Source organism: Triticum aestivum, chromosome 4A, assembly GCF_018294505.1.
Source record: "Triticum aestivum cultivar Chinese Spring chromosome 4A, IWGSC CS RefSeq v2.1, whole genome shotgun sequence".
NCBI classification, from domain to species: Eukaryota; Viridiplantae; Streptophyta; class Magnoliopsida; order Poales; family Poaceae; genus Triticum; species Triticum aestivum.
In genome coordinates this window covers 497231932-497247759 of record NC_057803.1, presented here as the reverse complement: position 1 = coordinate 497247759, position 15828 = coordinate 497231932, and the positions used below count along the sequence as shown (strand labels likewise).

General features: G+C 43.9%; 1 protein-coding gene across 1 annotated transcript; it reads left to right on the top strand.

Moving 5' to 3' along the window:
• The first annotated feature begins 782 nt into the window (after positions 1–782).
• On the top strand, positions 783–4293 carry LOC123082136 (uncharacterized). The gene is made up of 2 exons (XM_044504542.1): positions 783–972; positions 2366–4293. Exon 2 carries the CDS (start codon positions 2367–2369, stop codon positions 4041–4043), a length of 1677 nt encoding a protein of 558 aa, XP_044360477.1. The 5' UTR covers positions 783–972; position 2366; the 3' UTR covers positions 4044–4293.
• The last annotated feature ends 11535 nt before the right edge of the window (positions 4294–15828 follow it).

Here is a 15828-nt window from a genome sequence, read left to right as displayed (position 1 = left end):
CTACGTGGCACTCCTAAGATAGCACCATTGTACATACCTAAATTCGTTTTATGCCACAAGCCGTATGTCGCGCGCATGGGCCTTTGTCTTGTTTCGATTTGCAGCTCCTGCTCTGGAGGCCCGTTCTGCGCTGCTCCCCGTCTTCCGGCGCACCGTTTCTGTTTCTGGCTGGTAAACCATTCGTGCCATTGTTCGTGCTCATGTTCCTTCTTTTCTTTTGCCATTTTATACCGTCAAGGAATATATCCGCTCGGTCCTAGGGCCTATGTCCCACTCGAGCCACCCGGAATACTCCCACGCTCTCTTTCGTTGCATTCCTCTTCGGTTTCGCCGAGGAAAGAGCCGGGAGGAGGTCACACCGGTGGTGGCGTGGTCTTTGGGAGTGACCATGGCAGTGATGCTTTTGGTCGTGTCGCGCGTTGGTCGCCACCGCCGCCGGAGTCCGGGGAGGGTTTATAACTTTATACCCCCTCTGCTCGGAATTACTTGTCGCAGAAACGAATGTATCTAAAATACATTTAGATACATTTATTTTTGCGACAAATAATTTCGAACGGAGGGAATACAAGTGTGAAGCGTGACTGTGACGGTTTTTGGACGATCAAGCGCCTCGCCGATCGACTCAAAACAGGTAACGGCCCGACATCTGCCCCGCAGGCGCGAGGGTTTACGGGTGAGGCTGTGGGGTGAGAGGGCGACACGCATCCGTGATGACGTGTCCGTCTAGAGGGAGGTGACGAGTCTCCTGCCGGTTCACTTCAATTGTAGTCGCATGTCCCTTCGGCTTCTACAATACTACTACTTCTATCTCAAGTCTCAACCAACCTTTCACACACTCCTCCTCCCAGTCCTGACTCTCCTTCTCCGGTGCCAGTAGAGGGCGCAGGAGGCCAGCGGTGTTCTGCATTGGTGGTCACGGATCGGAGGAGCAGGAAATTCCGACATCGATCCATCCGCGCCGCCGTCGGAAAGGTGAGGAGGATCGATGGCGTACGCTCATCTATCTTTTTTTCTTCATTTAATTTTACTTGGTTTCAAATCTTCCGCCAGAACCCTAACTAGAGTCTATACGTTCGTTTCCTCTATCGATCCCTCGACTTTGACTAGCATGGCGTCGTTGCTTTGGCGGTTTGGTTTCAGTTCTGTGCTTATTTTGTTTGTGAAATTGGTTCTTCTCCCCGAGTTCCCAATTAAACCACATTGTCGAGCGTTCATCTCGAGAAGGTTGCTGCCGCCGCCCAATTTTGATTCGAGTTTGGCGCAACGAAAAGGGAGGGCGAAGCGAAATTAAACCCGTCCACAGTCCATTTCAAAAATTCACTCTGTGGATCTTTTTTTCTATAAGAAAATAGTTTTTCTTAGAAAAAACATAGATCTGCGAACTTTTTTAGGGACAACTGAACAGTGTTTTTCTTAGAAATAACATAGATCTGCAAACTTGGTAGGTACGTGCACCGTGTTTTCTTAGAGAACATCTGCACGTTATTGATTAAGCAACAATGGCAGAAAGAATTCCCCAGATACTGTACGGTTTGCATCATGTTGACATTTTCTGCTAACACAAAATGACACATTTGGGCGCATGTTCGAGAAATAAAAGTTTGAGATAAAAAAAAGCACACAGGTACAGACTTGCACACTGTCCAACTAGAGAATCAGATCATTGGGGTCAGTTTCCTTGTTTAAAGTATAATCTTTCAGGAATGAGCAATAAAAAACACCGGATTAATGAATAGTCTATATGCATTCCATTTGGTTCATTGGCACACAACAGTTGTGCTTGAATAATTGCTGGAATGTCTGATTCTCTTTTCATGTGAAAAAAGTTTCAGTAGTTAAAGCAGCAAACATTTTGGCACAAAATTTGTTGTTTGTGGAACTTCGATGCAAGTACCATTCGGGTGATCACCCACATATTTTTTTTCTGAAAGTTTCAGAATTTGTTTTTTCAAAAAAATTGGTTCTGGACTTAGTTGTGCCTGGAAGCCAAAAATCCTCAATCAACCTAATATAGTATACTGGTAAAGGGCAATGATCTTCTATCTTCACTAGCATTTCTCACCAAACAGAAAACCAGATAAAGTAATGAGTTTTATTTAGCTCTGGAAATTGGCAGGCGCAAAGTTTGTATCTACATTCCAACAAGTGAGATTGGGTGTTGGGTAACCAACAAATAGAATCAAAGCCTTTATTGTATTTTCTCAATTAATTTTGGCCCATGAATACATTTTTTGGTGGTCGACTTTGGTCCTTTCTTCAATGAACAAATAACAGCTTTCATGCTTATATAAAAAAATATTGTACATGAGTGTTACCTGGCTACCATTTTAATAATCAGTGACAACTCAGATTATTTATTTGTCAGGATGTCCAGCATTATTGTTCCTGTGTACATCAATGCGCCCGAGCTATCTACAATTCTTGAGAACAATGCAGGACTTGAGTATCTTACCAAGACAAGAAAAGTTTCTGCCAGAAGGCTGCTTAGTGCTAATGCTCATGGGTACCCTATACCACCACCGGCGCTTGAATACATGAAGCAATATCACAAGGCATATTTCACAGATGAGGCACAAGAGCAGTTGAAGGCGGCTGATCCGTATGTACCGAGCAGTGCACCAGCACACGAAGGCGATGATCAAAGCCATACTTCTGATGACAATGGTGCAGAAAGAAAGAAACGTAAAGACTTGACAGAGAGTCCTACTCACCAAAATCAAGTGTGTACTTCTGGTGTTTCGAGTGTACTCCAGCAAACGATTTCTAAAAGGCCCAAGTTCTGTCTGGAAGAAATTCATAGGACAGGTCACCCTGAAGTGGACGTGAAAGGGAAATCCGTTCCGTCTGCTACTCATCCAGGATTTCTAACTGAAGATGAACTTAAGCTGGCAGGAGTTTCAGCTACCCCTGAGGAGTACCAAGAATTTCTCAAGACAATGGAGATGATGTACGAAACATATGAGAATCCATGTTATGACGCTGAAGGCCTAGCTCTCGGTTCATTGAAGAGATCAGAGTATTTCCTAATGCCAGATACCATACAGTATGAACCATGTACAGTTGATAGCATTTGCCGAGGGCCTGCATTTTGGAAACCTGATCAAAAGCTAGTCTCTCAGGTGTACGCCCTGGCCAAAGCGCAGGCGCTGCAGCTTGGCATTGCAGGGGACAGGCAAATCAAGTGGGCGGTTCTACGAGCTCAGGCATTTTCTGCTGGCTGGTACCATGGACAGAAATATTCAAGGCTTTGTTCGCCTCCGGAGAACTCAGCTGAGATTTATGCCAACGACCTGGGAGCCATTGAGAAATACCTTTCTGATGCTTGGAAGCTTGCCTGCTTCCTGCCATTTCTCCACGAGTTGGCGTTCCGAACGATTGGTAGCACATGGTCATGGAATTCCGACAATGCAACTAAATATGAAGGCAGAGCAAGGAAGTTTGCTGATTCTTCATCAGTTGCTCCTGCTCTATCTTACCTGACAGGTAAAGACCTTTATGGTCCTGCTCTGCAATGGATTGGTGTGGAGATGCCTATGAAGGTCCTTCAGAGAAAAGTTGGTCGTGATGCGATACCTGAAGTTTTCGCTCTCCAATGCAAAGCAGCTCCTGCTGGTAAAGCCCTGATCACTACCACTCATGCTGTTGTAAAGGAGCTGAAGACTTTGGACTGCTGGAAATCCATACAGGATATGCGTAAATTGAATGATACAATAGTTAGTGCAATGGCAGGGAAGATTCAAGCAAACCCTTGGAAGTATCACGCAATGCCAAAGCCTTATAACCTGAAGCCTTTAAGTGAAGAAGAACAACTTGAGGTCGCTGCTGCTATGACCTGTGCTGAAGATTTTGCACCGATAACCTTTGCGTTTACTCAGTCTGTGATGGGACATCATCAACTTCTAGGGTACATGGCACTAAAGAAGTATGCTAGCGGTGCTCTCTATGAGCGCTTCAAAAAGTTCTTTGCTTTTATGAGGAAAAAGTTAGCTAAGGATATCGGCGCAAAGGTAGTTGCTGAGGCATCTGGTATTCCCCAAAGATGAACACCTGCTAGGAGGAGCCTGCTTCCTGAGACTTTGTCATCTACTTGATCTTGACAGATCTTTTGATGAACGGGAGCTCTTCGATGCCTGTTGTTAGCTTATGCTTTGTCAAACAGCTTGTGTCATTGGTTGGTTATTTTGCTGAACTATATTGCCTACTGTGACAGGTTTCAGATGTTTGCCGCCTTGTGGCGTTTAAGATATTCCGGACATGTTGTTCTTATTTTGAGTTAGCGTGGTATTATTATCATGATCTTGCTGTTGTGCTGTTTACTTCAGTTATTCCTTTTTTGGCACTACTTCAGTTATTCATTTGTCATACTTGTCTAATGAGGGAGGCTCATATGAAAGAGAGCAAGTGATGTGCCGGATGGTGAACAGTGCTGCTGCGCGACAAGGAAGTAACTGTTGTGCTGTATTGGGATTGATTGGTTTTTCTTGAAGCTGAAAAAGACAGGAGGAAGACTTTTAGTGGGAGCGCTATCTCTGCTCCATGCATAAGGTAATGTACATGTAGTCACGGTAATCTGACCCATGGGAAACAATGAATTTGTAATTTTTGAAAAAAGAACTAAAAACACTGAAGTAAAATAAATCTTAATTGCAACTACGTACTCTGAAACACGGCTGCAAATGAAGTGGAAAAAAAAGGTGACGCCACTACTCACATGAGTGTTTTTTTCCCTCACAATATCTGAGATATTAAAAAAAGTTCCTTAGATTTACCATTTTATAGACATTTTGTTCCGTTTGCCCCTTCCAAATTTGACTCGAATGGGATGTCTCTTTCTAGAGTAACCAGTTTCATAGGTGTTTATGTTGCATATGTTTTCTTGTTTTTTGTTGATATTAAGTTGGCTGTACGAAGAATCGCCATTTCTTATTTTTGTGAATTAAATAATAAATATATTAACATTGCATGGCTGAATCTATAGCCTTTTATGATGACAAGGGTTCCTCTCCTTTGGCATTTTACTTCTTGAGGGATTTAGAGCATGCTTAGATACGTTTTAGTCCCATGACTAAAAGTAGTGGGACTAAAACTTGCTAGTCTCACCCATGCTTGAATCCAAGTACTAAAGTGACTACAATCTAGTTATTGAGCATTTATTATCCTCCAAACCCTCCAATCCAGAACTAAGGAGAGGAATTAAATGAGGAGAGAGAGAGCTAATACATATTTTAGTAGGTTTTCCATGACTAAAAGATTTTAGCCTCAAGACTAGTCCTAGCCTCTCTTTAGTCAGGGGTGCTTGGAACTTTAGCCTCTAAAAGAGACTATTTTTAGTCAGACTAAAAATAGTCCCTTGTATCCAAGCACCCTCTTACTCCATCCAATCCTTCATGCAAAACCGGGTGCATCTCACTTGGGCAGTCCTTACTGAAATCATCTGTGCAGCCCTATCGGTCAAGTTTTTCCTTGTTTAGTCACTCATGATAAGATCCTGATTAGGGATAGCTTCATTAAGGGTCAGTGCCTAGATGATCTTTCTTGCCTTCTCTATGCTGAAAATGCATGTGTTTTCCTATCAGACTATGTGGCTTTGATTTGGGCTACGATCTGTCAATTTCTGTATGTTTATCTGGGAGATCACTTTGAACCGATTGCAAGTTGGTGGATTGATAGTTTCAAAGGCATAATGAAGTACTCCCTGAAGTGGTGCTACCTAGTGCACCTTCAATTTACTCTTCTTGGCTTGAACCTGGACCCTGAAAGAGCAGATACCCCTTCAATCCTTTGCCCTTGCTAAAATAATCCGCATCGACCGTCTACCTAACATTGGTGGTTCAGTACAAAGTTAAACGTGTTAATGAATAGTTGCAATGCTTGGCGAGGCGCATTAGCATAGGAATGAGTGGTTAATTATAAAATGACTCTGGCTTTCGTTGGTCTCAATCAACGGTGGGAGCAGCATTGACAGTGGAAGCTTATAAAATGACGAGGGTTCTAAAAGAAGTCATTCAGGCGCATTATCGTTGGTTGTACTGAACTAGTGGGATGCTTGTGCATCGTTGCAAAGTGCAAACACATGTATCCGTTTGCAAAACAAGAAAATTGCATGACTCCCATAGCTTTTGTTTCAGACTTTCAAATGGTTTCTCTTGAAAATGTTTTACACGCAGGTTCGCGTTCCAAAACGCGTGAACTAGTAGTCTAGTAAGTACGTATGCCTTTTGCTTCTCTTTTTGAAGCCACCCGGTGCCAAAAATTCGCTCTCGCTTAAAGTGGTCCTGTTTTACTAGTACTAGCTTGAAAAGGTTCCCCGGCCGGTTGAATGCCATGGAAAGCAGCCTATTAGAGCTGAAGATGTCTATAAATCAAGGGAGGCGCATGTTTCTCAAGCAGTATGTCTACGAGTGAATCGAGATCTCCGATAGGGATAGAAAAATTCTTGAGCAAGGAGAAGCTCAAGTAGCAGAGAGCCAAATCAGGTACGTACTTCAGCATACGACAGATCAATATTTGTAGTACCTACCAACATCTGTTTATCTTCTGCTGAACTTTCACTGATTACACTCGATGCAAGTAAAGTTGTTTAGCTTTTTTTTTTAAAAAGGAGGACGACCTCCGGCCTCTGCATCTGGACTATGCATACAGTCATTTTATTAATTATTGACACAAGACTTTACAGATTCATACAACAATAAACCTAAAGCCACCAACTAAGCAACAACTGTTGCTATCCCTATCCAGTTGATGTAGGGGCGTTGAAAGTCTAGGCCTAATACCAAACAGACCTCGCAGTCAAATCTAACATCTAAGACTTGAGGTCCCAACCAGGACGCCTGCCGGGTATGGGCACCCACCAGTCCGGCGTGCTTCTCAACCAAGACGCCAACCGGGTATGAGGCCGCCGCAGCCACCTACCATCAATCCATCTTCAGAGTTGTATTGCTGCATCAACCTTGCCCGGTCTAGCTGTCGCCAACGCCACCACGACGCCAGGCAGCGTCACCCTCCTGCGCAAGTCCATCTCCGCTCATCAGTCGCCGAGTCTCCACTGCGCCACGCCGCCGAGATCCGCCGTCATCAATGGACCAGATGAATCACCGCTCCTCCTCATGTCATGCATTCTACACAAGGGTGATTAGAACTATACATCCGTCCCAGCTGCTTCGCAGAACATATATGGATCTTAGCTAACATTAAGAATATATTGACCATCCAAACTTACCTTTCTTAACTTCTATCTTAGTACTAGTTCTCTTCGTTCTAATAAATTTTCTCCTTTTGATCTGCACATAATGGTGGAAGCAGGCAAGGCAAGCGATGATGGTTACTGCGGTGAGCCGGTTGCTGGTCATGCTGCTCACCTTTGGCTGCGCACACGTTACCACCTGCAGCTCCTTGCATGGAAGCGAGACAGACATGCTGTCACTGCTTGAGTTCAAGAACTCAATCACTCTTTTTTTTTTAACCGGGCGTGCCCTTTCCATTTAAGATAAACAGAAATACAACAGTGTCCGATACATTCAGGTAGCAAGGAAAGAGAAGCAGCGAGTTCAACGCACTGCCAAGAAACCCACTGTACTCGCTCGCCATCGAAACGAGCACCATGGGGCGAAAACCTGACAACACCTACTTAGTTTGGGTCTAGCTATTACAGACCAGGGGAGAAAAGGCACAAACATGAGGTGCCAGAGGAACAATATTTTTAGCATGAAAACTTCAAAAGTTTTCCAGCCGCGGAGCCTGAGACTTAGACCTTAACACAACGCCTCCTATCACAACCAGGGGCAGAATGTAGAGCAGAGCAGCAGCATCATCATCATCCAGAGAACACCTCACCCTTGTCTCCCGTGGCACGCCTAGCCCCTTCACACATCGCCATCAACTTGGTTGTGCTTGCTCTAATCATCTCAGCTCCGAGTCGCAACCTTGACGCTTCTTCCACCGGCTGAAGACCTGCCCAATACAAGAGAAACAAACAAGCCGAATACACAATCTCAAAAGGAGATTTGATCAAATGCTTTTCAAAAGTAGCCTTATTTCGCGCAAGCTAAATAGCCCAAGTTACTGCCGCCAAACCAATAGCATAAAATCTGGTTTCATTGGGTAGGAACATGTTACACCACACATAGAATTGCCAGATGTTATTTGGACATAAGTCAGTCCCTAGCACAACTCCAACTGCCCTCCAGGCAACACGCGCCACAGGACACGTAAAGAATAAGTGGGACGCAGTTTCAATATGGTTACAGAAGGAACACACAGGGTTCCCCAGCCAATTCCTCCTCCTCATCCCCGCTCTAGTGAGCACCGCATCTTGGGCCATCTGCCACAAGAAGATCTGTATCTTAAGAGGTAGTTTCACCCCCCAGATCCATCTATAGTTGCTTCCATGGAGAGGTTTTTCCAGCCAATTATACATAGATTTAGTGGAGTACTTAGCATTCTTGCTCAGACCCCAAAGCACAACATCTTCCTTGGCTGTAGTATTAAGCCCCAAGATTTACTGCCGCACCTTATACCACTGTTCTCTAAGATCAGGGCATAGACGCCTTCTAAAAAATGTCGAAGCCTCTACCTTGTTAAAGTTTTGGACCGTACAGTCCTGATTTGTATAGATTTCAAACAGCCGAGGGAACCTCGAATTGAGTGGGGGCATCCCATCAATTGAGTCTTTCCAAACCTTGCTCAGGTTGCCGCATCCCAGCTTAATTTTCCTCCCCATCATGTACAACTCCCCGACTTTTAGAAGAGATTTCCAGCATGGGGAGTCAGATTGTCTAGGTTGCACATTTGCTACCGACTTGTTTTGTAAATATCTGGCTCTCACCAAGTTTTGCCAAACCCCAGTTTGAGTTTCTAATTTCCACCACCATTTCACCATTAGGCTGATGTTTTGTTTCCTGAGGTCTTTGACACCCAGACCCCCTTTGCTCTTCGATCTACACACCATCTTCTATTTGACCAGGTAATATCTTATTCTTCTTATTGCACCTGTGCCAAAAGAATTTACGACGGTGCTTGTCCAGCCTTTCTACGAAAGTTTTACTCATAAGCCACATGGACATATGATATAAAGATAGTTGTGCTAAAACCGAGGTAAGCAAAGTAAGTCTGCCCCCGCTGGATGCAGCATTGCCAATCCAGGACCCGAAACACTTAAGGTATTTATCTACAATAAATTCCCACACTGAATCTTTAAGGGTTGTGAAGCTCACAGGCATACCAAGATACTTAATTGGAAAGTGACCGATCTCACAGTTAAAGATCTCGGCATATTTGTTATCAATGTCAACGTCCCCTCCGACAGTCAGGATCTCACTCTTCTGGAAGTTTACTTTCAGTCCAGACATGAGTTCGAATATGTACAATAGGAGCTTCAGGTTTAATGCCTTTTCCACGTCATGCTCGAGGCAAATGATCGTGTCATCTGCGTGTTGCAGAACTGCCACCCCATTCGGGACAAGATCAGAAGCTAGTCCAGTTAGGAGGCCATTCTGCTGCGCTTTACGGATCATCTTGCTGAGACAATCTACAGCTAGATTAAACAAAAAGGGGGAGTGGGGGTCTCCTTGGTGGACCCCTTTAGCACTTTGGAAATATGGGCCCACTGAGTTATTAAGCTTGATACTAACAGTACCATTGTATAGGATTTGATTCACCCACCCACACCAGGTTTCGTTGAAGCCCCTCATTCTGTGGCAATCCAACAGAAACTCCCAGTTAACCTTGTCGTATGCTTTCTCGAAATCGAGCTTTAGCACCACCCCTATTTTTTTCTTGACATGGGTGTAATTGAGGAGCTCATGTAAAGTCATGATCCCATCTATAATATTCCTCCCTTTAACAAAAGCATTTTGTGACAAGCTTATCAGTTTGTCAACATATTTTTCTACTCTTCGATCCATAGTCTTAGTTATCAGTTTGTATGGGCACCTAAGAAGACAAATAGGCCGAAATTGCTGGATGCGATCAGCACCTGACACTTTAGGTAGAAGAGTAATCACCCCATAATTAAGGCGCTGCACGTCAAGCGTACCAGTATGGAAGTGGCTGAATAGCCGCATAATGTCATTTTTGACAATGTCCCAGCAATGTTGATAAAACTCCGCAGGAATGTTATCGGGGCCAGGTGCTCTATTAACATCCATTGCAAACAAGGCCTCTTTCACCTCCTCTTGTGAGAAAGTTCTAGTTAGATCAGCATGTTGGGGATCGTAGCAGAAATTCAAAATTTTCTACGCATCACCAAGATCAATCTATGGAGTAATCTAGCAACGAGGGAAGGAGAGTGCATCTACAAACCCTTGTAGATCGCTAAGCGGAAGCGTTCAAGTGAATGGGGTTGATGGAGTCGTACTCGTCGTGATCCAAATCACCGATGATCCTAGTGCCGAACGGACGGCACCTTCGCGTTCAACACACGTACAACCCGGGGACGTCTCCTCCTTCTTGATCCAGCAAGGGGAGAGGAGAAGTTGAGGGAAAACTCCGACAGCACGACGGCATGGTGGTGATGGAGCTCGTGGTTCTTTGGCAGGGCTTCGCCAAGCACTACGGAGGAGGACGAGGTGTTGGAGGAGGGAGAGGGCTACGCCAGGGGAAGGGTGCGGCTGCCCTCTCTCTCCCTCACAATATATAGGGGGAAGGGAGGAGGGGGAGGTGCCCTAGGGTTCCCTAGGGGAGGGGCGTCGGCCACAGGGGAAACCCTAGATGGGTTTGGGCGCCCCCACCCCTTAGGAAACTTGCCCCCCAAGCTGGGAGGGGCGGCTGCCCTAGGGGTGGCGCCCCCACCTCTCCTAGTTACGTGAGATGGGGTGGGAGGGGCGCTCAGCCCCTTAGTGGGCTGATGTGCCCTCTCCCCTTGGCCCATAAGGCCCCCCAACGCTTGTCGGGGCCTCCGAAACCCCTTTCGGACACGCTGGTCATCACCTGGTACCCCCGGAACAATTTCGGACTCCAATACCCTTCGTCCAATATACCGATCTTCACCTCCGGACCATTCCGGAGCTCCTCGTCATGTCCGGGATCTCATCCGGGACTCCGAACAAACTTCGGTAACCACATACTATTTCCCATAACAACTCTAGCGTCACCGAACCTTAAGTGTGTAGACCCTACGGGTTCGGGAACCATGCAGACATGACCGAGACAACTCTCCGGCCAATAACCAACAGCGGGATCTGGATACCCATGTTGGCTCCCACATGTTCCACGATGATCTCATCGGATGAACCACGATGTCGAGGATTTAATCAATCCCGTATTCAATTCCCTTTGTCTAGCGGTATTGTACTTGCCCGAGATTCGATCGTCGGTATCCAATACCTTGTTCAATCTCGTTACCGGCAAGTCTCTTTACTCGTTCCGTAACACATCATCCCGTGATCAACTCCTTGGTCACATTGTGCATATGATGATGCCCTACCGAATGGGCCCAGAGATGCCTCTCCGTCACACGGAGTGACAAATCCCAGTCTCTATTCGTGCCAACCCAACAGACACTTTCGGAGATACCCGTAGTGTACCTTTATAGCCACCCAGTTACGTTGTGACGTTTGGCACACCCAAAGCATTCCTACGGTATCCGGGAGTTGCACAATCTCATGGTCTAAGGAAATGATACTTGACATTAGAAAAGCTTTAGCATACGAACTACATGATCTTTGTGCTAGGCTTAGGATTGGGTCTTGTCCATCACATGATTCTCCTAATGATGTGATCCCGTTATCAACGACATCCAATGTCCATGGTCAGGAAACCGTAACTATCTATTGATCAACGAGCTAGTCAAGTAGAGGCTTACTAGGGACATGGTGTTGTCTATGTATCCACACATGTATCTGAGTTTCCTATCAATACAATTATAGCATGGATAATAAACGATTATCATGAACAAGGAAATATAATAATAACTAATTTGTTATTGCCTCTAGAGCATATTTCCAACAGTCTCCCACTTGCACTAGAGTCAATAATCTAGTTCACATCGCCATGTGATTAACACTCACACGTCACATCGCCATGTGACCAACATGCAAAGAGTTTACTAGAGTCAATAATCTAGTTCACATCACTATGTGATTAACACTCAATGAGTTCTGGGTTTGATCATGTTGCTTGTGAGAGAGGTTTTAGTCAACGGGTCTGCAACATTCAGATCCGTATGTACTTCGCAAATCTCTACGCTATATTTGGAGCCATTTCAAATAACTGTTCTACTTGGAGCTATTCTAAATTGTTGCTCCATTATACGTACCCGGTATCTCTACTCAGAGCTATCCGGATAGGTGTTAAGCTTGCATCGACGTAACTCTTTATGTCGAACTCTTTATCACCTTCATAATCGAGAAACATATCCTTATTCCTCTAAGGATAATTTTGACCGCTATCTGGTGATCTACTCCTAGATCACCTTTGTACCCTCTTGCCAGGCATGTGGCAAGGCACACATCAGGTGCGGTACTCAGCATGGCATACCGTATAGAGCCTATGACAAAATCATAGGGGACAACCTTCGTCCTCCTCTTTCTCCTGCCGTGGTCGAGCTTTAAGTCTTAACTTCATACCTTACAACTCAGGCAAGAACTCCTTCTTTGGCTGATCCATCTTGAACACCTTCAAGATCATGTCAAGGTATGTGCTCATTTGAAAGTACAATTAAGCGTTTTTGATCTATCCTTATAGATCTTGATGCTCAATGTTCAAGTAGCTTAATCAAGGTTTTCCATTGAAAAAACACTTTTCAAATAACCCTATATGCTTTCCAGAAGTTCTTCATCATTTCGGATCAACACTATGTCATCCACATATACTTATCAGAAATGTTGTAGTGCTCCCACTCACTTTATTGTAAATACAAGTTTCTAACAAACTTTGTATAAACCCATAAACTTTGATTACTCTATCAAAGTGTATATTCCGACTCCGAGATGCTAGCTCTAGTCCATGGAAGGATCGCTGGAGCTTGCATACCTTTTAGCATCCTTAGGATCGACAAAACCTTTCTGATTGTATCACATACAACCTTTCCTTACGAAAACTGGTAAGGAAACTTGTTTTGACATCCATCTGCCAGATTTCATAAATGCAGCTTATGCTAACATGATTCCGACGGACTTAAGCATCGCTACGGGTGATGAAATCTCATCGTACTCAACTGCTTGAACTTGTGAAAAACTCTTCGCCACAAGTCGAGCTTCATAGACGATGACATTACCGTCCACGTCCGTCTTCTTCTTAAAATCCACATGTACCTAACAGCCTTACGACCATCAAGTAGTTCTTCCAAAGTCTACACTTTGTTTTCATACATGGATCCTCTCTTGGATTTTATGGCCTCGAGCCAATTTTCGGAATCCGGGCCCACCATCGCTTCTCCATAGCTCATAGGTTCATCGTTGTCCAACAACGTGACCTTTAAGACAAGGTTACCACTTAGAAGTTGTACACACCCTTGTCAACCCATGAGGTTCGATAGTAACTTGATCTAAAGCTCCATGATCATCATCATTAGCTTTCTCTTCAACTGAGGCAGGTGCCACAGAAACATTTTCCCTATGCTGCGCTACTCTCTGGTTGAAGTAAAGGTTCAACAACCTTATCAAGTTCTATCTTCCTCCCACTCAATTCTTTCGAGAGAAACTTTTCCTCGAGAAAGGACCCGATTCGAGAAACAATCCCTATTGCTTTCGGATCTGAGACAGGAGGTATACCCAACTGTTTTGGGTGTCCTATGAAGATGTATTTATCCGCTTTGGGTTTGAGCTTATCAGCCTGGAACTTCTTCACATAAGCGTCGTAGCCCCAAACTTTTAAGAAATGACAACTTAGGTTTCTCTAAACCATAGTTCATACGGTGTCATCTCATCGGAATTACGTGGTGCCCTATTTAAAGTGAATGTGGTTGTCTCTAATGCCTAACCCATAAACTATCGTGGTAATTCGATAAGAGACATCATGGTATGCATCATATCCAATAGGGTGTAGTTATGATGTTCGGACACACCATCACACTATGGTGTTCCAGGCTGTATTAGTTGTGAAACAATTTCCACAATGTCTTAATTATGTGCCAAACTCGTAATTCAGATATTCATCTCTATGATCATATCATAGATATTTTATCCTCTTGCCATGACGATCTTCAACTTCACCCTGAAATTACTTGAACCTTTCAATAATTCAGACTCGTGATTCATCAAGTAAATATACTCAGCATCTACTCAAATCATCTGTGAAGTAAGAATATAACGATATCCACTACATGCCTCAGCACTCATTGGACTGCACACATCAAGATGTATTACTTCCAACAAGTTGCTTTCTTGTTCCATCTTACTGAAAACGAGGCCTTTCAGTCATCTTGCTCATGTGGTATGATTTGCATGTCTCAAGTGATTCAAAATCAAGCGAGTCCAAAGATCCATCATCATGGAGCTTCTTCATGCGTTTTATACCATTGTGACTAAAATTTCAGTGCCACAAGTATGTGGTACTATCATTACTATCTTATATCTTTTAGCATGAACATGTGTATCACTATGATCGGGATTCAATAAACCATTCATTTTAGGTGTTAGACCATTGAAGGTATTACTCAAATAAACAGAGTAACCATTATTCTCCTTAAATGAATAACCGCATTGCGATGAACATAATCTAATCATGTCCATGCTCAACGCAAACACCAAATAACAATTATTTAGGTTTAACACCAACCCCGATGGTAGACGGAGCGTGCGATGTTTGATCACATCAACCTTGGAAACTCTTCCAACACCTATCGTCGTCTCACCTTTGGCTAGTCTCCGTTTATTCTGTAGCCTTTTATTTCGAGTTACTAACACTTAGCAACCGAACCGGTATCTAATACCCTGCTGCTACTAGGAGTACTAGTAAAGTACACATTTAATATATGTCCAATACATACTTCTGTCAACCTTGTCAGCCTTCTCATCTACCAAGTATCTAGGGTGGTTCTGCTTCAGTGACCGTTCCCCTTATTACAGAAGCACTTAGTCTCGGGCTTGGGTTCAACTTTGGGTTTCTTCACTAGAGCAGCAACTGATTTGTTGTTTCATGAAGTATCCCTTTCTTGCCCTTGCCTTTCTTAAAACTAGTGGTTTTACTAACCATCAACAATTGATGCTCCCTTTTGATTTCTACTTTTGCGGTGTCGCGAATAGCTCAAGGATCATATCTATCCCTGTTATGTTATAGTTCATCACGAAGCTCCAGTAGCTTGGTGAAAATGACATTGGAGAACAATCACTATCTCATCTGGAAGATTAACTCCCACTCGATTCAAGCGATAGTAGCACTCATACAATCTGAGCACATGCTCAACGATTGAGCTTTTCTCCTTAGTTTGCAGGCTTAGGAAACTTGTCAAAGGTCTCATACCTCTTGACGTGGGCACTAGCCTGAAATCCCGATTTCAGTCCTTGGAACATCTCATATGTTCTGTGATGTTTCAAAAATGTCTTTGGTGCCTCAATTCTAAACCATTTAGCATTACGCGCTGAACTATCATGTAGTCATCAAAACGTGTATGTCAGAAGTTCACAACATCCACAACCGACATTCGAGGGTCAGCTCACTGAGCGGTGCATTAAGGACATAATCCTTCTGCGCAGCAATGAGGACAATACTCTGTTTACGGATCCAGTCCGCATAATTGCTACTATCAACTTTCAACTAATTTTCTCTAGGAACATATCTAAAACAGCAGAACTAAAGCGCGAGCTACGACATAATTTGCAAAGTCCTTTTGACTATGTTCATGATAATTGAGTTCATCTGATTATTTCATGAACTCCCACTCAGATAGAC